This window comes from Vanrija pseudolonga, chromosome 7 (assembly GCF_020906515.1).
Source record: "Vanrija pseudolonga chromosome 7, complete sequence".
Classification (NCBI taxonomy): domain Eukaryota; kingdom Fungi; phylum Basidiomycota; class Tremellomycetes; order Trichosporonales; family Trichosporonaceae; genus Vanrija; species Vanrija pseudolonga.
In genome coordinates this window covers 1991108-2012638 of record NC_085855.1, presented here as the reverse complement: position 1 = coordinate 2012638, position 21531 = coordinate 1991108, and the positions used below count along the sequence as shown (strand labels likewise).

Sequence of the window (21531 nt, the reverse complement as noted above, 5' to 3'; positions counted from 1 at the left end):
GTGGCGGGGAGGTGAGGTGAGCGTGGGCTGCGTCGACGCCTAATGCCAGCAATGTCTACATGTCGCTCTAATGCATGGTATACAGGGGGGTTACGCTGAGTTCTGACCACTACGTGCTACTACTGCTGCTATTCCCGCTCGCGGCAGCGCCAGCAGCCGGGCGTGATGGCGCGGCGGAGGTAGAAGAATGTCATGCTGGGGGTGTGTGTGAGCGGGGGGCGTGGCGTTGGACCGGGGGCAGACTCACTCGCCAAAGAGGTATGTGTTTGGACCGAGGGCAAAGTGCTGGTCGTGGTCGTAGTATCTGCGGGCGGGGGTCAGCGTCGCGTCGCCAACGCGCACTCACGCAGTGTACCCCTCGAGCTTCTCGCCCCAAGTAAACAGCGCCACGCCGTCCTCCTTGGCGACGGCGCGCGCGGCCTGGTCGAGCTGGAAGACGCGGAGCAGCTGGTCGTAAGAGTGCACCTCGCGGATCTGGCGGGTGCGGAACATGACCGGTGCGGCGGGGTACAGCGTGCGCACGGCGGCGAAGAGCGCGTGGATGCGCGCGCGGAACCACGCGGCTTCGTGCCAGAGGATGCCGTGCGCCTGCGCGCGGTCGATGCCCATTGCGCCTGCTTCGGCCGAGAAGAACTAGCGTTAGGTGACGGCGATAGCGGAGGACCCACCAAGGCGTCCCAGAACAAGCTCGACACAACGGCCAGGTCGACGCCGCGGCTCGCCAAGCCCGTCTCAGCCATCTTGGGCACGAACACCTGCTCGAAGCGCCCCTCGAAGACGTGCGGCGCGGGGTCGGTGCCCGGGAACTTGTCCTCGACGTCGACCATGCCGAAGCTGGGTGTGTGTCAGCGGAAAGAGAGGGCAGGCGACGACGACACCCACAGGAACCAGTTGACGAGCACGAGGTCGCGCGCGGCATCGTGGCAGTACCCCCCGATATGGTTGCCCCAGCCGTAGTACTTGCCGCGGATGACTTCGCAGAGCTGCTGGACCTGGCTGTCAGTGTGCGGAGGGGCAGGCGGGCTCACGTTGTTGCGGTCGTCTGAGGGGTGCGTTAGCGTTAGCGAGCGAGCGGTGCGTGGCCCAGCCAGCCAGGCGACTCACGACTATCGTCGACGATCAAGACGTTGCGTTAGCTAGCTCGTCGTGGTCGGGCTCGGGCCTGCGCCCTGCTCTGCTCGTGGCACCCACCTCGATCCTGCAATGATCAGCGCCGCTCGACAAGCGCAACCCCCTTGCGCGCACTCACCAATGAACAGCACCGTGCGTCCCTTGAGCCACGCCACGTCCTCCCCCCTCTCAAGCGCAGCAGCGACCTGCGGCGCCGCGCTCTCCCAAGCCTGGGAGGGCACGGCGTCGGCCTTGGCGAGCTCGTAGACGTTCTTGCCTGCGTCGTCCCACGGCTGTCCTAGCCGAGGAAACGGCAGCCAGCGCGTCTCGTTTGCCTGGCCCGTAGCCGACCAGTGGATCATGCCGGGCGCGGTGAACGGGTCGGGTGGGCAGTCGGCGCCGCACTGCGCTGCGCCGCCGCTGGTGGTGAAGAGCGCGCCGGCGCGGGACGAGTATGGCCTGGCGTTGGAGTCAGCGCGCGTGTCCTTGGGCGACAGTCGGCGCAACGTACACCTCGGAAAAGACGCGCTGGTAGTCGAGCAGCGCGAGCGTCGCGAACAGCACCACGCCGGCCAGGGCGAGCAGGCGCACGCTGTGCGCTTTCGTTGTCGGTGGCATGGCGTGTGTCAATGTGGAGGAGTGGAGGACGATTAGTGCATCGACAATCTCTGCAGTACGCGCCCCCTCATGGCGTCTGCATCTGCACCCCCGCCCACCCACTCGCTCCCTCCGACGTCTTGACATCCTTGCATGTCCTGTCCTTTGCATACTTGAGATCCTGCTGCGCCATGTAGGGTCCATTCGCCGCGTTACGAGAGCCAAGGCCAATCTACAGCCGGCCAGTGGCGGGGGCGCCACACCATCTGCCCCTGTCCAACTGTGCACGGGCAGTCGAACGGGATGAGCCTTCTCGTCAGGTGCTGTCAGGTGAGTTGAGTTGGACCGCCGTCCGTTGATGCACAATGGTCCTGGCGGCTGCGCGTTGCTCCTAGGTCAATTGAGTGCTGCCGTCCATAAACAAAAGGTTATTCCTTGTGACACAATACAGCGCGTTTGCCCACTCAGCCAAAGCCAAGGGCAGTTTAAGTTGGGATTCTGCGCCACACGCCTGCACCCTGCCCTCTTCACCTCACTCTCCCCCACTGGCTCAATCACTGGTGCATTTATAGTCAAGCAGTAAAACGAACATGTATATGACTCCCTTGCAACTTCCTCCCTCCCCTCCCCACCTCCCCTCCTCAAGATACAATATCTCCGTCTCGTCGCTTCGGCGACACGTGTATATTATGATGGTGCTCTCAGTCGTCGGCTACAAATCACGTCAGCGCGCTCTTTTACATGTATTTTTGGTGGCTGGTTGGGTGTTGGTGTTGGTGTAGGTGTGTCGCCGTCGTCCTCCCCGCGCCTAGTACGACAGGCCGAGACGCTTGAGCATGCTCGGCTGCTCCTCGGGCTCGTCCTTGTCCGCCTCGACAGTGTCCGGCTCGTCATCCGTGGGAGGACGCGCCGCCCGCGGCGGACGCGAAGGCGCAGAAGAGGACGCCGCTGACTGGGGCGGCTCGTCGTCGGCGGTCGTCGAGGCGCGACCAGCACCACCACCACCACCGTTACCAGAACCACCACCAACAGACGGTGCCTCACCAGTAGTAGGCTCCTCGCGAGCGGGGGCCTTTTCTTCACGGCGGCTGGCTCCAGCACTGCTCGCCTCGTCACGGGGCGCAGGCGATGTTGGCTTCTGCTTCTTCTCGAGCTAAGGGCGTGTGAGCTAGAGTAGCAAAGACGCGGGACACTCACTGCGTAGCCGTTGGGGCCAACCTCGATCTGAGCGCCGCTGGCAGTGTATGCTGGCACCTCCTCGGCGTGGGCATGAGCGTGGGCGTGGGCGGCGTGCTCGTGCTCGTGGTGGTCGTCCTCCAGCTCCTCGTCCTCCTCCTCGGCCTCGATCGACGAACCGTCCTCCTCGTCCTCATCCTCCTCCTCCTCGTCAGAGTGGTAGCCGACCGAGCGGACGGCCTGAGCGATGGGACCGTCACGCTCCATCTGCTCCGAGGCAACAAGGTAGCGGGCCACAAGCATGCGGAGGTCGTTCCACACCTCCATCATCTCCTCGTGCGAGCGAGCGCGGAAGGTGAAGGCCTCACCGCCGCCACCGAACAGACCCTTGCCTGGCGTCTTGCCGAACGCGCTGGTGCCGTCCTTGCGCGTCTCAATGTGGAACTTGTGCGACTTGGCAGTGGTGGCCGACGAAGGGGGGCCGAGGGTGCACGACGGCAGGAAGAGGGACCAGATGGGGTGGGTAGCAGTCGTGGGGTCAGACGAGGCGTACTCGTGGAGGAAGCCAGCGGGGGTAAGCACGTAGTAGCCCTCGCGGTATGTCTTGGTGAAGCGCTTCTTGCGCTCGAGCAGACCACAGTGGACGGGGATGACCGAGGGGTCGTTGCGGCCGGGGTAGTCGATGGCGTCAGGGTTACGGAGAGGAGTCTCGGGGTCGAGGAGGTGGTCCGAGCGGGCGGCAAACGAGATCCACTCGCGGTCGGGCATGAGCTGGGCCATGTTGACGCCGAGCTGGCGCCACGTCTCCTGGACCGAGACGGACATGCGGCTCTGCCACTCGTCGAATGTGGACCAGGCCGACTGGATCGACCTGACAATGCCCTCCTCAAAGTGGGCCGAGTTCTGCTGCATGATGACAATCGACTTTTGGAGGGCATTCTCCTCGTGAACCTGCCTCTGGAGCTGCTTGAGGACGGCAATGTTGACGGCGTACGGGTCCTCCTTGGCGCTGATCTGCATCGGCGTGTTGTTGACGGCCGACACGGCGCGGGCGAGGTCGGCGAGCGCGCGGTTGGACAGCTCGCGCTCGCGGGCGACCGAGGCGGCGAGTTTGCCAGTGTCGTTCTGGACATTCTTGATGTGCGCCTTGATCTCGGTGCGGAGCTTTTGGAGGTGCTGAACAATCGACGACTCGATCGTGCGAGCGAGCGACGCGTGCGAGTCGGCAATGACGCGGGTCTTGTCGCGGATGGTGTAGAAGACGTCCTGCATGCCACCCTCGCCGAGGAACTGGTTTCCGGGGCGGAACGGCACCTGGATCACGGCCGCGAGCTTGGTGAGCTCCTTGGACGTGTTGCCCTCAATGTCTGCGACGCCTTCAAAGTAGGCTGGGTGTGGTGTGAGCGGTGTGAGCTACGACGTGTTGTGCCGACAGTCGTGCGACGTTCGTCGCGACGCCTGCGACATTCGACTCCACTTACAAATAAGCATCTTGACAATCTGCTTCCAGGCGGTGAAGCGCTCGATGAGGATGTCCGAGGGCTTGAGCTCATGGCTAGCAGTGTTCTTCTTGATCTGGGAGGGGTTAGCGATGGAGGCGACAGCAGCAGGAGTAACGCAACGCACCAAGGACTGGCTGCGGGACACGGTCGAGCGGCCGCCGTTTGACGTTGTGCGCGACAACGTGTCAAAGTGGGACATTGTGGATGAGTGTGTGCGATGTGGAAGTGGATGTGGGTGAGATGTGTTAGAGTGTGGAGAGGAGAGAAAAGTCAAAGTCGAAGATGAGGGGATGCGATGTTGCTCGTCGGTGGTGTTGTTGGAGGTGATGGAGTCCGCAGCGGCGGCGACGGCGAGAAGCTCTGCTCTGTCTGGGACGGCGTCATCGGGCAGAGCAAGCATTCCCCGTGTAGCAACTGAGTTTTTGATTCCGCAGCAGTGCCCCTTTGCTCCCGCAATCCTGAGATTGACGTCATGGGTGGTCTGACTCCACGAGCATGACTTCATGGCCCCACCCAGCAGGGTGGTGGGTGGGCTGAAGCAATCCTTGGCATCAACTCAACACACGCACAGTGCCACCTACACAGACGTCATGTCTGTCGGCCGCCGGGCGGCCAGCGACAATGGACGCCGAGGAGGGGGAGCCGTCAAGTGACCGAGGTGGTGTGGGGCGCTGTGGTGGTAACGCAGCGCCGGTGGCGGCATACGCATCCCGCTGGCCGGGTGGCACTCGAGCAGCAGTGAGGGAGAGGTTATTAACTGACTGGTCAGTCACATGGCAGCGGGAGATCCTGTCCAAGTCGTCGTGAAGCGTCCCACGGCGCCGGTGTGGCGATTCCAGCAACGCAGCACGAGATCCGCCACGCCCACCCCACAACTGTGGCACCCACTCACTGATAACCACCGGCGCCGACCGTCGCCGCGCCAAGCGCAGCCGGCGCCACCGGCACAACCCGCACCCACAGCATCCCCATGGGCGCGCGCGCGCGCGGGTCGTGCATGCACACTTGCAGACATTGTCAGACTCACGATTCATCGGCTGCTGTTGCGCTCGTCGCCGGCCCTCGCACCCGCCACGCCACGCCGGAACCGCCCGCACAGACACCCGGCGGCTTCGTGTGCAGAGCGAGCTGCGCTGCGACCGCTGTGACCTTGAATCTTTCCACATGACCGACTGACCAAAGTACCATAGACTGACTGCATTTGTTACAACTGTGAGTGGTGTCGAGCCGCCGCCGCTGACACCCCCAGCCCACTCGTTCCTTCCACCTCTCTTCTCCATGCCAGACCTCTCGCCCGCCGCCGCCCGCGCAATAGGCCGCACCGCCGCGCTCCTCCCACCCCCAGCCTCGACGCCAACAGGCCACATCGCGGCGTTCGTCCTCCGCGCCGCGCTCACCGCGCTGATCGCGTGGATCGGAGTCGGCTTCCTCCGCTCGGGCGGCGTCGCGCCCCGCGTGCACTATCTCAACGCTGCCGGGGCGGAATAGGGCGGCGCGGCCCGGCGGCGTAAGCACGCCGACGAGCCACCCGACAAGCCACCGGTCAAGGTGGACATCACGCCGATCCTCAAGCCTGCCGTGCTCGTGTCGGACGAGCTCGAGCTCGACGACGCCCTCCTAGCTGTCCGGCTGTCCGAGGCAGCAGCAGCAGCACACCCGCCCCCACTACCCCCCGCCCACCCCCACCCCCATCACGTCACATTCAAGCTCCCAGCCCCGATACCCCGCGCGCACCACGCCCTCACGCACCGCCACCCGCCCCGCCAGCCGCACTACTCTGTCGATAACCCCAAGCGCTGGCCGCAGAACTCGCCCATCCCAGAGGACGTAGAGGCGCGCGAGGAGCAACTCCCATTCCCTCCCACTGTACCACACTCGTTGCGCGCGACACAGAGCGCCGCTAATCACTTGTCCCATGCCCTTGCCCATGCCCAGCACGCTGTTCTCTCCCCAGCCACCACATCCCCAGCCCCAGCCTCAGCCTCCACCATACCCCCCAACCCATCCAATGTCGCAGTCCACCCGTCCCCGACCCACCCGCCGGCGCACTACACGATCCGCACGACGCGCCGTTTCTCCGCCATCGGACGGCGCGTCGGCCGCCCCCGCCCGCCCGCCATTGCCATCCCGTCCCGAAAGCCAAAGTCCATCGCCGTTGTACAGCATGAATAGGTGGTGTGTGGTGTGGGTGCAGTGGTATGTGGTGTTGTCGGTGTGTGGCGCCGCGTTGTACTGGGCGTTTTCGTTTGTTGCCCGTTGTGCGACCTCTGCACTCGTCAGCCTGGCCCGGCCAGTGCCACCCCCCGTGACCCTGCCAAGCTCGCCGCTGCGCAGTTGCGCAGCTCGCCCATGAAATGCTCGTGGCTGGTTGCAATAACGCTGGCTGGGTGGCAGGGGCACGTGATCTGGGGACTCCATCTCAGCCAGCTTGAGTGGCGCGACTTGGAAGCCGACGTTGACGCTCGCTGCGTTAGTCGAGTTGCCGGCGTCACGCTTCTTCTGTTGCTGCTCGTGTGCGCGGCTAACGGTCGGTCGCGTGATGGGGTGGTCGCAAGACGCATAACAGCGAGACAGAGACACCTTCCTCCTCTCGCCTTACCCGAACATGCCGCATGCCGAGTAAATTGATCACGGCCACGCCCACGGCCAAGCTCACCCGCCGGCTCGTCGACATGGCTGATCTCCATCCGCATCCACCCATCCACCCGATACCCGACGCATAGCGATGGTACATCCCCCAACGAGCCCAGAATAGACTCTCTGCTCATGACCCCCACGGCTCGGGACACGACCCCTTCACGCTCAATCCAATGCATAAACCACGCACGCACGATACTAACAGCCGGAAAACAGTACAACGCTGGGGAACGGGGATACAACGACGGTCAGTAGCCATGTGGCGCACTGCCTGGCTGGCATACTGCCTGATGAGTTTAAGAGAGATCCGCAATACGCAAGGTTCGCAGCGAGCGAACAAGCCAACGAGCGACCGAGGCGAGCGAGACGAGCAAAGAGAGATCTATGCGCGTCCGAGCGCCCGCTTGTCGCTTCGCCTTTGCCGAGTCAAGCGTCGCGGTCTGGAGACGGAGAGATGGAGGGGTGCTTAAAGGGCATGGATCGTGGCCCAATCTTGTTGTTCTTTTCTTGATTGTAAATTGTTTATTGTCGACACCACCGTGTGGGGCATCATGCTCATCTTTCGTCGCAAAACGCCTACTTGTGCCGACTGAGAACCTCGACTCCGGCGGCGTCGCAAGTCCTCCTGGATTGGGCGTCAGCACAGACCCCGTCATCTTTGTTTGCCACCAGCACACTCACCGAAGGTGGTCAGGTAGGCCTTCCTCCTCCTCCTCGTCCTCGTCGGCGGGGAAGTCCTCGTCGTCCTCCTCATCGTCGTCTTCATCGTCGTCGTTGTCCTCGTTGTCCTCCTCCTCCTTCTCCTCAGGGTAACCCCTGCGGCCTCGGGGGATGTCAATGCCACCCGCGGGGCCCTTGGAAGGCGGTTCGCTGATGTGGATAGCAGGGAGGGCAAACTCGGCCTGGCCGTCGCGAGGTGTGAGGGGTCCAACGGCAGGGCGAGGCGACGATACTGAGCTAGCAGACGAAGATAGGCTGGCGGGTCGCTGGTCGCCCAGCTGCTCGGCATCGAGGCTCTCTCCCATGGGGCCGACATCCTCATTGCTAGCCGAGGCGCCGGCGCTCTCACCCGCGGCGGCGGCACGTGCAGCCGCCTCCTTCTCCTCACGCTCCTTGCGCTCACGCTCCTCGCGACGTCTGCGGACCCAGGCCATTCCACCTCCGTCGTCATCGTCGATACCCTTACCTGTCGTATCGACAGGTTTGGACACCGGCGTGCTGCCGTGCCCGCCAGCACCCCACTCGACGAACGCGGGCTCGAGCTTTTCGCGGTTGATCTTCTCCTGGAGGGCAGCCTCGGACGCGCGGCGGGCGCCGTACACGCGGCCGTTGAGCATGCGGGCGCCGACCGAGGGGTTGGGTGACGTGCCAAAGCTGCCGCTGTCGCCACTTGCGCCGCGGCGGTGGGCACCGACCGAGCTGCCTCGGCGACCGCTGGCTGACGACGAGTCGTTGCCACCTGTCCATCGGAATGGCGAGCTGAAGGATGCGTCAGCCATCAAAAAAGAAGTGTGACGTGGAGACGACGATCGAGGCACAGGGCTTGGCAAGCAAAGCACCTGCGCAGCCCACTGCGCCACCACCACGCTACGCACCTGTTGACGCTATTGGGCTGCGACACACTCTTTGTGAGTGGAGCGCCATAGCTGGCAGGCTTGGACTTTGAGCTGCTGCCGCCGCCAAGCAGCTTCTTGGACGACGACTTCCACGAGCCCATGCCCATGGTTACTGCCCACGAGCGGCGGCGGCCATTGTTATCTCCCTCCCAGTCATAGTCCTCCTCGTCCGTGTCCTCGTCGTTGTCGTCGACCGCCTCGTCATTGTCGGCACCACCGGGGCCGAGGTTGCGGACCTCTGAGACGTGGTCCTGGTCGGGGCGCGAGCCGGAGAGAGTGCGGCCGTGAACGGCGGGGTCGGGGAGGGGAGCGAAGCGGATGCGGGGAGACGACGACTGGCCGCCGTTATCTGAGCTGGTAGTGGTTGCGGGAGGGAGGCTGACCGATTTTGGGCGGCCACGAGCAATGCCGCTTGCGGGAGCGGCGATGCGGATAGGGGACGGCGGGTCCGTGGGGCTGCGGCGGGGGAGTACGCGCTCGTCCTCTACTCTGTTGATGAGGATGCCGCCGGTGGGAACGCCTTGGAAGCCAGGGCTCTGGGGTGGGATCTGGAGGACTGGCGGTGCTTGCGAGATGGAGGTCATGGTGTGGATGGAGGAGATGGGGAGGATGGTTGAGAGCTGTTCTAGACTAGAAAACGTGCAGCAGCAGCAGGTAGCTAAGCTGTGGTGGTGCTGCTGGGGGTTGGGGCTGGTAGAGGAGTGCGGTTCTGGCCTCGGAGGCTCGCTTGACAAATGGTTCCTGGGCCTTCGGATGTCGATTGCGGGGAGCGGGGTGGGGGTGTGAGGGTGTTGTAAGCGGGGCGCGGGGGGGAGGGATGTAGGGGGCTTGGTGGCGACGCCGAGCTGTTGGATGGCGCAAGGTGTGGTGAGTGGACGGTGTGCAGGTAGGAGTCGTTGTGGTGTACAGGTGTGTAAGGTGGGTGGTTGCAAGTGGTTGGTTGGTTGCAGCGGGTTGGTGTTGGGTCAGGTGAGCTGTTGCTGCCTGCTGGGTGCCGAGTCGTAGCGAGGTGGGCCACAAGGCGGCAAGGCAAGGTTTGGGTACGAGGGCCGTAGTGTGGGATTCAAGCCTCGTCGTGGTGGTGCTTGTCGCTGTTTGCCAGCCAGCGTTTGACAATGTCGATGAAACCAACAAATTGCCAGATGTCAGAAAGTTGGTCGATGTAGATAGCTGACGAAATGTGCGACTGGTAATAATCTAGACGTGTAGGTTGCACCGCCTCGATGGCTACCACTGTCGTGTCTCTGGTCGTCGTGGTCGTCGTCACCGCGCTGGCTGGCTGCAATTAACCATGCCAAGTGAGTCAGTCCAGTGCTGGATGTACAGGGTCGCGGGCGGCGCGGGGCGGCGGGCGGGCGGCGTGAGGCCGTCGTCGTTGCGTGCTTTTACCTTTTGCCCTCCCCGGCGATCACTAACAGAGTTGCGTTGCAGCAGGCAGGCAGCAGCGCACAAAGGGCACCAGAGGCCGGACGCCAGACGCCCGCTCGTCCTGGCAAGGTCACCTGCCAAGGCCACCACGTCCTCCATAACCGGGCCCACCCTTCTTTGGGCAACGAGGCATCCCACCCAGGCCGCCACGACAGTCTTGGCACTCGCACCCAATTGGTGCTGCCGTGGCTCTGCTTCCCCCCCGTGCCAGCTGCTGCTCCCTGACACGTCAACCACCCCTGAAATGACAAAAGTCGTAAAAGACCCGGGGGCCCAAGTCTAGAACTTGCCGCGGGCATGTGCTGAGTAAAGTGCGGCAGTGGCTGTATGGCCGCGCCTCGACGGCCATGGCCTCACCAAGAGAGGACAGTCCCAGCCCGTTTCAGCCGTGTCGACTCGCACGCTACGGCCACACTACGGGTTCACATCTGGCCTTAGCTGGCATGCCCGGGCAGCTGCAACACAACGCGCGATTAACCATAACAGCGCAAGTGCAGCAGCACAAGTGCGATACGATGGACGCGCCGCGCCGCGCCGCGCCGCCAGGGACTGAATCGCCAACACCGCCATTCCCGAGCCCGACGACGCCGCCGCCGACACACGTTCCAGCACGCAACGGGCCCATCGGATCCGCAACACCAGTGGCATCCGCAGCCACGCATGCCCCGCAAAACCAACTCGAAATGGCACAACACAGCAGTGTATATCCTCAGGGAGCACGACGAGTGGATTTCCTCCACAAGGCTCGCAGACCCTGGGCCTAGCGTAATCCTACACTCAATCGTTCTCGAAATGGTGCAATGTAGTATGGCGCCGGCGGATGCGTCCGCAAGCGAGAGTTCGGTACGCCTCCGGGCGGTGGTCCGATGGGGGAGGAGAAGGGGGGGGAGGTGGGGGAGGCGGTGGAGTAGTGGCATAACATTTCTCGCACGCACCGCGGAGGGGTGGGTAGGCGGGCAGAGTGGGCAGGCGAGATGAGTAGCGAGCTTGCTCGACGAGTACCGAGCTTGCGAGCTTGCTTGCTTGGCTCGAGGGCGAGCGGATAGACGACCACCCCTGTTGTGCCTGCCACGGCGGAGAACAAAGACCACCGCAGCACACTTGGCGAGGCGAGGGGGCGACGCCGCGCCGTCGGGCCCGTCCGGTGGCCGCTGTGGGTCTATGCGCCCAACGTGCGCCCAGGATACGCCGTGCGGCGGCGGCGGCGGAGCGTACCGCGAAACACGGCCGCACTGCACCCAACCCGGCCCCTGTCGATCCCGATCCGAGCCGCACCCGCACAGGCAGACATGAGGCATGCCTCTGCTGTGGTGTACAATGTGTCAGTCAATCTGCTGTGTGCGCGATGCTCTGGCCCCTCTAGGCTGCCACCCCCGCCTCTCCGGCTACTCCCTCCCCCCGCGTCACTCACCCCGTCACCTCCGTCACATCCGTGTGTATCACCGAGGTGTGAATGCCAAGACAAGCCGCGGCTGGCTCTACAGACGCCACAGGTGGTGACTGTCAGCCACGGCGAGCGACGACACGTCGCGTCGGACGCTGTCATTGGCCTGCGCCGCACCGTCATCCCATGTGTGTGGGCAGTGACGGCCAGCCCGTCGTCACGCCGTCGCTCGTCACCGCTTGCAGGGAGATGCCGCAAGGGAAACCAAGACAAGGTCGGGACGTAATAACTGCCCAGAGTCACACACAATAGCCACACCCATGCCCATGCCACATCCATTCGGCTACTACCTCGTGCGCCTGCGCACCTTATCAATTGCTTGGCTCGACCTATTCCCCCAGCGACCTCTTGGCCCACATTTCGACACACACAACTTCACATTTCGATGCAAATGACATCATTAAACAGGGATGAATCAGGTTGTTGTTGTTGCTGCGGTTCATGTCCACAACTTGGTCATGCTGAGAGAGAGCGACGACACGACGTTCGACACCATGTCGGGTCCGACGACGACACCCGTCTCCGAGTGGTTCTCGGTTGGGTTCGGCGCATAGTAGAAGCCAAGCACGAGGACAATGTACCTGCTTGCGTCAGCCAAGCCGTCGTTCGGGCCCGATAGAGTTGACTCACGCCAGGATCAGGATCGAGCCACGGTGGTAGTTGCTGCGCGCTTCAATGTAGGTGTAGGTGAGGAGGAAAATGGAGAGAATGATGGCAATGACGTCCCAGCGAGGGAAGATGAGACTGTGGTCGTCAGCGTTGCGCTGCAAAGGCAGTACTCACGTAAAGGTGTCAACCTGGTCGCCCAGCTTGGTGGGGTTGTACAACGCGCTGAACAACACCATGGCAGGAATCTGGAGCAGGCACACCTGGAGGGCGTACGCTGAACCAATCTCCATACTCAGAGCAATGTTGCCGTTCATCGCAAACGACATGGCGTTCATAAACTCGGTCGTGTTGGGGACGAGGGCGAAGAGTGTGAGGCCGAGGAACTTCTCATCGATGCCACTGCCCTTGAGGACGACGTCGACGACGTCGACAAGGACCTCGGCAATGATGGCGTACAGCACCGTGCAACCGAGCAGGACGGCAGCACTGACACCACGCGTCCAGCTCGGCGCCTCGTGGCCGCCGTGCTCCTCCTCTTCCTCCTCTGCCACAACCTGCTGCTGGTGGTGCTGCTCCTTGCGTTGCTGCTGGTGTAAAGCGCTCACAGTGGCAAGCGTGTGGACGGCGCGGCGGAAATCTTCGCTAGTAAGTGTCGGTGGGAGAGAATCGATGTTAGGCGGCTTTCCGCGCTCGAGTGACTCGAGGAACGGCGTGTAGCCCGTGTGCGGGCCAACTTGAGTCTCCGCTTGCCCGGGTGTGCCAAGCTCTCTGCGCGAGTTGAGTGGAGAGCCTCCCGACGTGCGGCGAGGACTCTGCCCTCTGCGAGGCGTCTGTCCGTCTCTGATAGATCCGGGGCGGTTGTTGTGCAAGGGCAAAATGGGGTTGTTCAGTGCCGCGGGGGTGATGCGGGCGATAGCAGCGCGTTGAGCAACGGGGAGATCCTCCTTGACCATCACCTTTTGCGGGTTCTGCCAGATCTGCGACGCGTGCGTGCGGAGCGAGAACCACAGGCCGATCAGGTACGACTAGGGCGTCAGCACAGACGCAGTGACGACGACTTACGAGAAGCAGAATAGCAGCACAGGCGTACATGAGCTGCTTGACCTGGTCTTGGTAGAAGGGGTCGGTCACGGGGTCCGGGTGCTCATAGTAGCAGTGGTTGCAGTTCCAGACCTCCTCTGGAGTGAGCGGTCCTCCCTCACCAGGAGGGGGGCAGCCCTCGCAGTGAAGCTGGAAGGAGCCGTACGTCTGGTAGAACATGGTGGGGGTGAGGGTTCCAATGATGGCCATGATGAGCATGGTGGACGTCACACCAGCACTCTTGGCGTTGAACTTTTGCTCCTTGCGCTTGAATGCACCAGAGCACATACTGGCACCAGGCATCAAGAGCACACCAGCGAGAATGGAGCCGACAATGGATCCCTCGACGAGTCGGCCCTTGCCCTGGGTCAGAGCAATTCCGTAGAGCACAATTTCGATGATCGAACCGAACGTGGCATTGATGACAGCACCCATGCCGATAGAACTCTGTGCCGAGATGGAGGCGACAGCCATGCCGATAAAGTAGGACAGGGGAATGACACTTGCGAGGCCGAGAACAAAGATGAGTGCTTGCGATGCAATGAGGTTGAAGAAGGGGGAGACTGGTTGACCGTTCTCGTGCCGTTTCTCCACAGCAGGGAGAATGATGATGCCGTCAATGATCGTAAAGAAAACCAGCGGGAGAAGGTTGATGAACATGATGTTGACTCCGCCGACCGTATACTTGTAGTACTGGAGGCCGACGGCGCGGTAGGTGCAGAGCAGAACAGTGGACGTGGGTCCAGAGGTGGGGGCGATTTGGCCGGCATGGAGGCGCTGGCGCTTGAGGACGACGCTGGGTGAGTCGGTGGACGTGCTCGACGACCGGCCATCGCTCTGGTCGCCGGGGACCTCGGTTGGGACAGCAACCTTTGGCGCAGCACGGAAGTTAATCTCCAAGGGCCGGTTCCACAGAAGGTTGAGCAGCTCCCAGGTGAGCTTGGCCATGGGAATCGTGATGACAAGGGACCAGCAGATCAAGCACACGATAAGCATGAGCGGTCCAACAACAAAGAGGAACAAGGGCCAGTAGAGAAGCGAGCCGATAAACTTGGCACGGCGGTTCAAGTGCTTGCGGAAGCAGCCTGGACCTTTGAGGAGAGGGGCCTCCTCGGGCACCGGGGACGGAGTCGGTGACTTGACGCCTGGCGCAAACGAAACGGCCGCGTGGCGGGTCTCACGGCGAGACGATCCGGCAGGCTCATCAGGGAGGTTGGATAACCCAGTGACGCTGAGGGGCTTAATAGTGGTCGATGACGACGTCGAGGTAGTAAGCGTGCGCTGGGGAGTCGGGGCGATAGTGCCATAGTTGTTGTTGTTCTCCTCGTCGTGATGAGTAGTGTCGTCCTTATCGTCGTCGACAAGCTCTGGAGGAGCACCCTCGCCCTCGACATACTTGCCAAAGGGCCAAGTAATGTACCAGGCCAAGCCGCGGAGCGTCTCGGCGTACCCGCCACGACCACCAGCCAGGAACTCCGCGATGCTGACGATGAAAGCAACGACAGCGAAAATGAGGCCCAGCCACCAACCAAACAGCACGGTCCAGAGAAGGTTACCGAGGAGCAGGTGACGCTCAGCTGCAGCGGATGGAATCGAGTGAAGGGCAGACTCGGCATTGCGCGTAACGGAACGCGACTTGCGGTACAGCGCGGGCTTCCAAATGGGCAGACCGAAGGGGTGCTCAATGTTGATGGCCTGGGTGTCAGCACGGTGATGGTGACTAACGACTTACATCCTGACGATCCTTGAGCGTGACACCTTCTTCATCACCAGGGCTGTCGTCATCTTCTTCGTCATGCTCGTCACCCTCCTCCTCGTCGACCGTGCCATCCTCGTGAATCTCATCCTCGTCCTCGTCCTCCTCGATCGGAGGGGGGACCTGCTCGTCAATCTCGTCCTCGTCGACGATCGACTGGATAGAGTCGGCGAGGTCACGCTGAGAGACCTCGTCGACACTCTCAGAGCGGGCGCGACCTGGAGCCGAGTAGTGGCGGCCGCTCGGGTACCGGGTTCTCGACACGGTGCGCTGTCGAGGGTCTCTTGCCGGGCTCAGCGCCGCAGCACGGATCGGCGCCGTGTGGAATGACTCAGTCGCTGCCGAAGTAGGCTGACTGGGCACCTCCTCCTCGCCCTCTGGAGCTTCAAGCTCCTCAGCAGCGAGACGGCGCTCACGCTCGCGCTCCTTCTCCTTTTTAGCGCGCTTGCGCTCCTTGAGACGGCGACGGATCAGGTCCTCTCCGCGGTCGACAATGTGCGCCTCATCATCTTCGTCGTCCTCGGCGTAACCATCCTTTGCCTCCTTTTTCTGAGGAATGGGGAGACGCACACGAGAAGCGGAACGGGAGATCGAGGGGCGATGCTCTGCACCTTCGGCCGTGGAGCCGAGGGCAGCGCGAGGGCGGGACGATCTCCCGAAGCTGCTCGACCCGGTGTGCGCAGAGATACCGGGTGACGGAACTCTGCCGGTGCTGCCTTGCTGTCCACGAGGTGTCGTTCCCCGGACCTCGCTCACGCGGCGTGACTCGGTAGGGAAGTAGCTTGTGTTGCGCGGAGTAGCGTAGTCGTCATCGGTCGATGCCACAGATCCAGACCGGCCGGGGATGCCGACGCCGGCGGAGTATGGCGACAGCGGGGTTGTGGGCAGGCTTCCTGGGCTCCACTGCAATCCTCGGGTCAGCAAGCCGACAGAGGTGGCCACCGGCGAGTAAGGGGGGCGTCGGTAACCTAAGGAGGAGCCGTCACTCACGGCACTGCCGGTCGAACCACGGTGCTGCTGCTGCTGTGTTGGGGTAGGCGGCTCGTTGCTAGCCGACGACGTCGAAGCAGCCTGCTGCTCCGGATCGCCGAGGTTGCGAGGGCGAATGGTCGCAGCGGGGGAGACTGCCGACGACGGCAGCGGCGCCTGGGAGGTGGGAGAAGTCATGGTGTGTTTCGGTCACACCCGATGACCACTGGGGGTGTGTTGGGCGATGCGCAAGAGCGCAGTTGGGTTAAACGAGTGTGGAAGAGTTGGAGATGGAGAGAAGAGTAACAGCAGATGTACGCCTGTTACAAAGACGAGGTCTAGCAGAGGATCCCCGTTAGGTTTGCCTGGGCTTGGGCTTTGGCTTGAGGGAGAGAGAGGGTCTGGTGGGTGGCGGCAGGGGATGCCTGGGGGCAATGTGACCAAGGTACGATTGGTATATGACGAGCACACGTGGGAGAATGTGTTGTTGTTGTCGTTACTGTGTGTGTGTCGACGACGTGTTAAAAGCACAGGAAGGGCAAGTCTAGTACAATGACAAGAGATGCACAATAGCTACCCAGTGTGATCCAGATGTCGCCTTGTTGTCATCGAGCAGTGTGTGTGTGTTGCGATGTGAGACGACTGAAGGGGGAAGGGGGGTCGTCCCTAGGCACAATGTTGTTACACCTCTGGGTGTGTAACGTTACAACAAACGACACTATTAGATTTCCGTTTTTGTTGATTCATTACCCAGAATGGAATATATGGTGGTAGGCCCATTACAAACTGTGCGCCATTCCCTGGCCCAAGCGATGGCGGTTGGAGGAAACCCTGGCCGCCGGCTCGCGATGCCCCCTTTTGCCGCTCACTGCCCGTCGTCGCCGCCGCGCGTCGGATCGACAATGATGCAACAGTCGCGTTTGCGCGACGAGGCTTGAACCCATCATCACGTGACCATAGCGTGACGACTGAGATTTTACTTCCGTCAGTCAGTTGTCAACCAGTCCAGTCAGTCGTCAATGTCTGTGCCTACCTCCACCGCGGGCATCCGCCACTCTCCTGGCAGCCGTCAGGCGGGTACACTGCTACAATCCTCCATCCAGGCGACCGCATCCATCCTCCCCTTCCCTCGTCAACTTTATCCTCATTGACCCATCCATCACCCCCACGCACACACACAATGCCCGGAGGATACAGGTTGGAGGTGGCACCGAGCGCCCGTGCCCAGTGCAACGGCCCAAAGCCTTGCAACAAGACCAAGATTGACAAGGGAGAGTTCCGTCTTGGCAGCTGGGTCGAGTTCAAGGACTCTGGCAGCTTCAAGTGGCGTCATTGGGGATGTGAGTAGGCATTTTTGTTTTGGGAAGATCATCCAGAGCCTGACGCTGCAAAAGGCACTACCGAGAAGATCATCGCCAACCTCAAGGACTCGTTTGACGAGCCCGACGAGGTGGATGGCTTTGACGAGATCCCGTGAGTTGGCATATCTTCGATATTGAAAGCAACTGACACTGGCAGTGAGGCATACCAGGAGAAGGCGAGTTGTGCGATGACGTTTCGCGGGCTGTTACTAATCTCCCACAGTTCCGTGTGGCCTGGAAGGAGGGGCATGGTGGGTTCGGCATGGCAACGCCCGGGCTGACGTACAGTCGACCCCTCGGACATTCCCGAGAGCGCCAAGGTGAAGGACGACGACGATGAGGAGGACGAGGAGTACGATGACAGCCCAAAGAAGAAGAAGGCCACTCCCAAGAAGGCGGCTGCTGCGAAGCCCGCCGCCAAGGCCAAGGCCGCGCCGAAGAAGGCCCCCGCGAAGAAGGCGCCGGCGAAGAACGGCAAGAAGGTGAGCTCGCCAACTCCGCCCTCCATTCTGACACCGCAGGCCAAGAAGAACAAGTACGAGTCGTCCGATGAGAGCGAGGCCGACGACAGCGAGTCGGACGCCGAGCCCGAGGCCGAGCTGTCACCCTCCGAGTCTGAGGGCGACTTTAGCGACTCTGAGGAGGAGGTTGTGCCGAAGAAGCGCAAGCGTGGCAGCAAGGCTGCTGACGACTCGGTAGGTCATGTCGCTCAAACGCGCGCTGACGCCCAGCCAAAGAAGAAGCCCGCGAGCAAGGGCAAGCCTGCGTCCAAGGCTAGCAGCAAGCCCGCGTCCAAGGGCAGCTCGAAGGCGCCCGCCTCCAAGGGCAGCAGCAAGCCCGACAGCAAGTCCAAGCCTGCGGCGAGACCCGCTGCGCGCCGCAAGGTCGTTGCCGAGAGCGACGACGAGAGTGATTAATGGGAGCGAAGGGACAACGATACCAAGAGGGTTAGCGAGGGCTAGCGGATGACCAGTGTTTTGTTTTGGAGATACTATGGGTTGACAGGCCAGAGCCAGGACGGCGTTTCACTGCGTATTTTGTTAGTTTGTGGTATACCATAGTTTGTAGCGCGAGCGCGATGCGACGAAGCGCAGCGCAGGACTCTCGAGACGGGTAGCGGTAGCTCCAGGCCACGGCTCTCCCCGCTGCAGGTCAGCCCGCCATCCCCTATCCTCCGTGAAAGTGTGCATGCTCTTAGGGCCTATGTTGGCCTTTTAAACGCCTAGTGAGCCGCAGCGGCGGGCTCCTTGATCTTGTAGCCGACAATGTGGCGGCGGCCAATGATCTCACCAATCTTGAAGATACCGTAGGCCTCGACCGCCTGGGGGTGGGTGTCAGTTGTGGCCTCTAAGGCAGGCTTGGTGCGACTCACGGCAATGGCGACCTTGGCCCACTCGCCCGACTCGAGCGCGCTGCGCCACCACGCAGGCGACGAGGCGCGCGCCCAGATGTTGGCGTAGGCCGTGGCCCACTGCGAGAGGTGGGTGGGGGGAGCGAGCTTCTCGGCCTTGTAGACCTGGCGCACGAGCGAGGTGAAGACGTTCCAGTTGTACGTCAAGGGCGCGCGGTAGGCTGCGGGGGTTAGTGGGGATCTGTGACGGGAGTCGGGCAGTCGAGGGCAGCGGGTATAGCAGTAGCAGCAGTGGTAGGCGTAAAGGCAGTTGAGCCAGCGTTGAGATCGCAGGAGATTGTCGCGCGGTTCGCCGACAACGATCCCTCGGCTAGCCATGTTTGGGACCGGACTGCGTCGTCGTCCGTCGCCGTTCCATCGCCAGGCCATCACGCCGGCATCACCGGCCATGACAGGCATGACGTGCAGTGCTGCGCGAGACGGCAAAGCGAGTCGACGGGAGGACGGCGTGCAACCAGGCGTCGTCGTCGAGCCTTCCGGACCTCCGAACCGGAACGATTCCGATAGTATCTTCCGGCGTCGCTGTCGCGCTGCCGGTACTGCTGCTGCTTGCCCGCTGGACCCCTTGCCTGCCCAGGCCGCTACTCACCACCGAGGAGCGAGCCAACACGGTCACCGACGGGGCCGGCGACACGCTTGACGGTCTGGGCGCCCTGGGCGTAGATCTGCGAGGCCTGCTGGACGGCCTTCTGCACCTGGGGGTTGGCCTGGGTCGAGTTTGCGCGGCGGCCGACGGCGCGGGCGGCGTTGGCGATCTGGGGGCGGACCATGGCGAGAAGGGGAGGTGGAGGAGGAGGAGGAGGAGAAGGGGGAGTGGAGGAGGATGGAGATGCGGCTTGGACGAGCGAGTGAGAAGTTGGTTGTGGCTGCTGCCTGCTGCTGCTGCTTCCTGCCGGTCCGTCGTTGCCCTGCGTCTCTGTCCGTGCTGCCTGCGCTGGCTGACTGCCAACTCTCGTGGTCCGACCACAACCGACGCAGCCACGCAGCAAGGAAGCAACGGGAGCAAAAATGGCAGGCCTTGCCCAGTCGGAACTTTTCAGCGTGGGCGAGTGTGGCACTTTTAGTGGCGTGCGCGTGGGTGACTGGGAAACGGAGTGTCGTCGCCTTTCCGCTTTGGCTGACTGCCCCGCATGGTCGCCGCCGCTCACCGCCCGCCGCCCTGCCCACAGTCGCCGCGCCAGCGCCAACCCGCCAGGCTGCCTCCAACAAGGTTCCAGAAAAGTACAGGACAGGACAACCAACGCCGACCCTCGACGTCGATATCTACGCGGCCAGTGCTCGTTCGACCTTGTTCCACGTCCCACACTTGTCTCTGTTGCATCAACTCAACTCTACACCCACCTCACTTCGCTCATCGGACCGGCCCTCGCACAGCACACACTACACACAATGAACCCCGCCTTCACCAACCTCGCCGTCTCGCTCGGCGCCATGCAGAGTGAGCAGACGAACGAGCCCCTGACGCTGCGCGCCGCCCCCACTGACCTTTGCTGACACCCCGCCCCAGTCGCCAACCGCCTGCCCAAGGACGAGCAGACGGTCCAGTACCTCCGCGCCGGCTACATTGGCGCCCAGGCCATCTCGCTCCTCATCTACTACTACGTCACGACCAAGGTGAGTGCGCAGCGAGTGGCATTAAGGCCGAGCTGGGGATGCTATGGCAGCTCCAGCTCGGCTTACACGCCGGTACTCCGGTTTGGAGCTCAACTGACACCCCCAGATCCGTGCCAAGAACGACCTGACCGTGATCAAGTACGTCCAGCCCAAGTCGCCCATGGTGAGTGTTCAAGCGGCGTCGTGGAGAGCTGCTGGCGGGTGCCCGAGATGTCGGCGGCGAGCTTCGGCAGCGTCGCCGACCACCGCTCGCGCGACCCAGGGCAGCTCTGCATCGCCATGCAAAGCCCTGCCGATCCCCTGCTAACTCGCCCAGAACCCCGACTCCAAGGACGAGCTCGTCACCACCACAGTCCGTGACTATGACCTCGAGGAGACGTCCAAGGCCATGAAGGGCCTCTTCACCGGTATCGCCTTCATGGCTTTCCTCCACCTGTACATGGGCTACATCCCTCCTGTGAGTATAATGGCGGGGGGAGTGTGAGCACGAGTGGGGACGAGAGTGCGGGCGGTCTCGCAGAGATAGTGGCGGCCCGCCACGGCATGCGCGGCGTGCTGCGCTGGCCTGCCTGATCGGCCTCTTCTCTCGACCACTCGCCCACATACATACACCCCTCCCCCTACCCCCTACAACCCCACTAACACCCCCAGCTCTTCGTCCAGGCCCTTACCACCATCAAGGGCACCCTCGAGTCGAACGAGGTCAAGCTCCACCTCTGGGGCTCCAAGCCCGAGGGCGAGCTCTCGCGCCCCTTCAAGACTGCCCCCGGCTTCCTTGAGCAGCTCACTGGCAACGCTGCTGGCCCCCAGACCGACGCTGCCTCGATCAAGGCGGTCGAGAAGGCCGGCGGCAAGAGCGAGTAAGCATTGGAGCAGCGCCGTCTGCCCGCAGTGCGTGCCGCTGTTCGTTGAGCGCGCGCGCGTGGGCCGGTTGTGATGTTTGTGTGTACTTGGGTCCGACCTAGACTGTGAGGCGCAGGGCTGCATGCGCCGCGTTCTCGATGCATGTATGCTGGGCGCGTGTGTGTGTGGAGTGGGGGTGGCATCGTTGCAAGGAGTGCGGTGTCTTAAGTAGTATTGCTGACAAGAATGGGTCCCCGAGGCTGCGAGTGCGAGGCCCCGAGTTAACCGGCCATTGAAATCGGCCGCCGTTGCCGCTCGTTACAAGCCAACGCCGCCGGGAATCTCAACCGACACGACGCGCTGGAGGTGCCTGCCTGC

At 62.6% G+C, this 21531-nt stretch overlaps 8 protein-coding genes across 8 annotated transcripts; 3 read left to right on the top strand and 5 right to left on the bottom strand.

Annotated features, from left to right (window-relative positions):
* Window positions 1–128: 128 nt before the first annotated feature.
* LOC62_07G009656 (uncharacterized protein) lies at window positions 129–1728 on the bottom strand (the record flags this gene model as incomplete). Its single annotated transcript, XM_062776210.1, has 8 exons — window positions 129–195; window positions 248–304; window positions 347–633; window positions 669–834; window positions 883–992; window positions 1029–1042; window positions 1250–1569; window positions 1622–1728. The coding sequence occupies 8 exons, from the start codon at window positions 1726–1728 to the stop codon at window positions 129–131; spliced, it is 1128 nt and encodes a 375-aa protein (XP_062632194.1).
* A 528-nt stretch (window positions 1729–2256) lies between these two features.
* On the bottom strand, window positions 2257–4702 carry slm1 (Cytoskeletal signaling protein slm1). The gene is made up of 4 exons (XM_062776209.1): window positions 4510–4702; window positions 4365–4458; window positions 2905–4271; window positions 2257–2860 (listed from the first exon to the last, which is right to left on the bottom strand). Exons 1-4 carry the CDS (start codon window positions 4582–4584, stop codon window positions 2516–2518), a joined length of 1881 nt encoding a protein of 626 aa, XP_062632193.1. The 5' UTR covers window positions 4585–4702; the 3' UTR covers window positions 2257–2515.
* A 961-nt stretch (window positions 4703–5663) lies between these two features.
* Window positions 5664–5873, top strand: LOC62_07G009654 (uncharacterized protein; the record flags this gene model as incomplete). The annotated part of the gene is made up of 1 exon (XM_062776208.1): window positions 5664–5873. The coding sequence occupies one exon, from the start codon at window positions 5664–5666 to the stop codon at window positions 5871–5873; it is 210 nt and encodes a 69-aa protein (XP_062632192.1).
* A 1308-nt stretch (window positions 5874–7181) lies between these two features.
* Window positions 7182–9877, bottom strand: LOC62_07G009653 (uncharacterized protein). The gene is made up of 3 exons (XM_062776207.1): window positions 8618–9877; window positions 7704–8501; window positions 7182–7647 (listed from the first exon to the last, which is right to left on the bottom strand). Exons 1-3 carry the CDS (start codon window positions 9220–9222, stop codon window positions 7599–7601), a joined length of 1452 nt encoding a protein of 483 aa, XP_062632191.1. The 5' UTR covers window positions 9223–9877; the 3' UTR covers window positions 7182–7598.
* Window positions 9878–11844: 1967 nt separating this feature from the next.
* On the bottom strand, window positions 11845–16211 carry VNX1 (Low affinity vacuolar monovalent cation/H(+) antiporter). Its single transcript, XM_062776206.1, has 6 exons — window positions 15946–16211; window positions 14932–15858; window positions 13182–14894; window positions 12294–13144; window positions 12141–12254; window positions 11845–12091 (listed from the first exon to the last, which is right to left on the bottom strand). Exons 1-6 carry the CDS (start codon window positions 16120–16122, stop codon window positions 11950–11952), a joined length of 3924 nt encoding a protein of 1307 aa, XP_062632190.1. The 5' UTR covers window positions 16123–16211; the 3' UTR covers window positions 11845–11949.
* Window positions 16212–16994: 783 nt separating this feature from the next.
* Window positions 16995–18381, top strand: SPBC2A9.07c (PARP-type zinc finger-containing protein). The gene is made up of 6 exons (XM_062776205.1): window positions 16995–17264; window positions 17319–17397; window positions 17443–17540; window positions 17574–17767; window positions 17807–17980; window positions 18017–18381. Exons 1-6 carry the CDS (start codon window positions 17105–17107, stop codon window positions 18200–18202), a joined length of 891 nt encoding a protein of 296 aa, XP_062632189.1. The 5' UTR covers window positions 16995–17104; the 3' UTR covers window positions 18203–18381.
* Window positions 18382–18453: 72 nt separating this feature from the next.
* On the bottom strand, window positions 18454–19543 carry ATP20 (ATP synthase subunit g, mitochondrial). The gene is made up of 3 exons (XM_062776204.1): window positions 19286–19543; window positions 18658–18857; window positions 18454–18606 (listed from the first exon to the last, which is right to left on the bottom strand). The coding sequence occupies exons 1-3, from the start codon at window positions 19464–19466 to the stop codon at window positions 18508–18510; spliced, it is 480 nt and encodes a 159-aa protein (XP_062632188.1). The 5' UTR covers window positions 19467–19543; the 3' UTR covers window positions 18454–18507.
* Window positions 19544–19953: 410 nt separating this feature from the next.
* On the top strand, window positions 19954–21329 carry PHO88_1 (SRP-independent targeting protein 3). The gene is made up of 5 exons (XM_062776203.1): window positions 19954–20134; window positions 20204–20310; window positions 20417–20473; window positions 20627–20767; window positions 20962–21329. Exons 1-5 carry the CDS (start codon window positions 20086–20088, stop codon window positions 21172–21174), a joined length of 567 nt encoding a protein of 188 aa, XP_062632187.1. The 5' UTR covers window positions 19954–20085; the 3' UTR covers window positions 21175–21329.
* The last annotated feature ends 202 nt before the right edge of the window (window positions 21330–21531 follow it).

Coding starts and splice junctions, on each gene's coding strand:
- slm1 (XM_062776209.1), bottom strand. CDS start 4,584: ATGTCCCACTTTGACACGTTGTCGCGCACAACGTCAAACGGCGGCCGC. Junction 4,459..4,509: donor TGTCCCGCAGCCAGTCCTTG/GTGCGTTGCGTT, acceptor AACCCCTCCCAG/ATCAAGAAGAACACTGCTAG. Junction 2,861..2,904: donor TTGGCCCCAACGGCTACGCA/GTGAGTGTCCCG, acceptor ACACGCCCTTAG/CTCGAGAAGAAGCAGAAGCC.
- LOC62_07G009653 (XM_062776207.1), bottom strand. CDS start 9,222: ATGACCTCCATCTCGCAAGCACCGCCAGTCCTCCAGATCCCACCCCAG. Junction 8,502..8,617: donor CAGCCCAATAGCGTCAACAG/GTGCGTAGCGTG, acceptor CGCATCCTTCAG/CTCGCCATTCCGATGGACAG. Junction 7,648..7,703: donor GGCCTACCTGACCACCTTCG/GTGAGTGTGCTG, acceptor CGCCCAATCCAG/GAGGACTTGCGACGCCGCCG.
- VNX1 (XM_062776206.1), bottom strand. CDS start 16,122: ATGACTTCTCCCACCTCCCAGGCGCCGCTGCCGTCGTCGGCAGTCTCC. Junction 15,859..15,945: donor GTGGTTCGACCGGCAGTGCC/GTGAGTGACGGC, acceptor CGAGGATTGCAG/TGGAGCCCAGGAAGCCTGCC. Junction 14,895..14,931: donor CGCTCAAGGATCGTCAGGAT/GTAAGTCGTTAG, acceptor GCTGACACCCAG/GCCATCAACATTGAGCACCC.
- SPBC2A9.07c (XM_062776205.1), top strand. CDS start 17,105: ATGCCCGGAGGATACAGGTTGGAGGTGGCACCGAGCGCCCGTGCCCAG. Junction 17,265..17,318: donor CAAGTGGCGTCATTGGGGAT/GTGAGTAGGCAT, acceptor ACGCTGCAAAAG/GCACTACCGAGAAGATCATC. Junction 17,541..17,573: donor TGGAAGGAGGGGCATGGTGG/GTTCGGCATGGC, acceptor GCTGACGTACAG/TCGACCCCTCGGACATTCCC.
- ATP20 (XM_062776204.1), bottom strand. CDS start 19,466: ATGGTCCGCCCCCAGATCGCCAACGCCGCCCGCGCCGTCGGCCGCCGC. Junction 18,858..19,285: donor TGTTGGCTCGCTCCTCGGTG/GTGAGTAGCGGC, acceptor TAACCCCCGCAG/CCTACCGCGCGCCCTTGACG. Junction 18,607..18,657: donor GGGCCAAGGTCGCCATTGCC/GTGAGTCGCACC, acceptor ACCCACCCCCAG/GCGGTCGAGGCCTACGGTAT.
- PHO88_1 (XM_062776203.1), top strand. CDS start 20,086: ATGAACCCCGCCTTCACCAACCTCGCCGTCTCGCTCGGCGCCATGCAG. Junction 20,135..20,203: donor CTCGCTCGGCGCCATGCAGA/GTGAGCAGACGA, acceptor ACCCCGCCCCAG/TCGCCAACCGCCTGCCCAAG. Junction 20,311..20,416: donor ACTACTACGTCACGACCAAG/GTGAGTGCGCAG, acceptor TGACACCCCCAG/ATCCGTGCCAAGAACGACCT.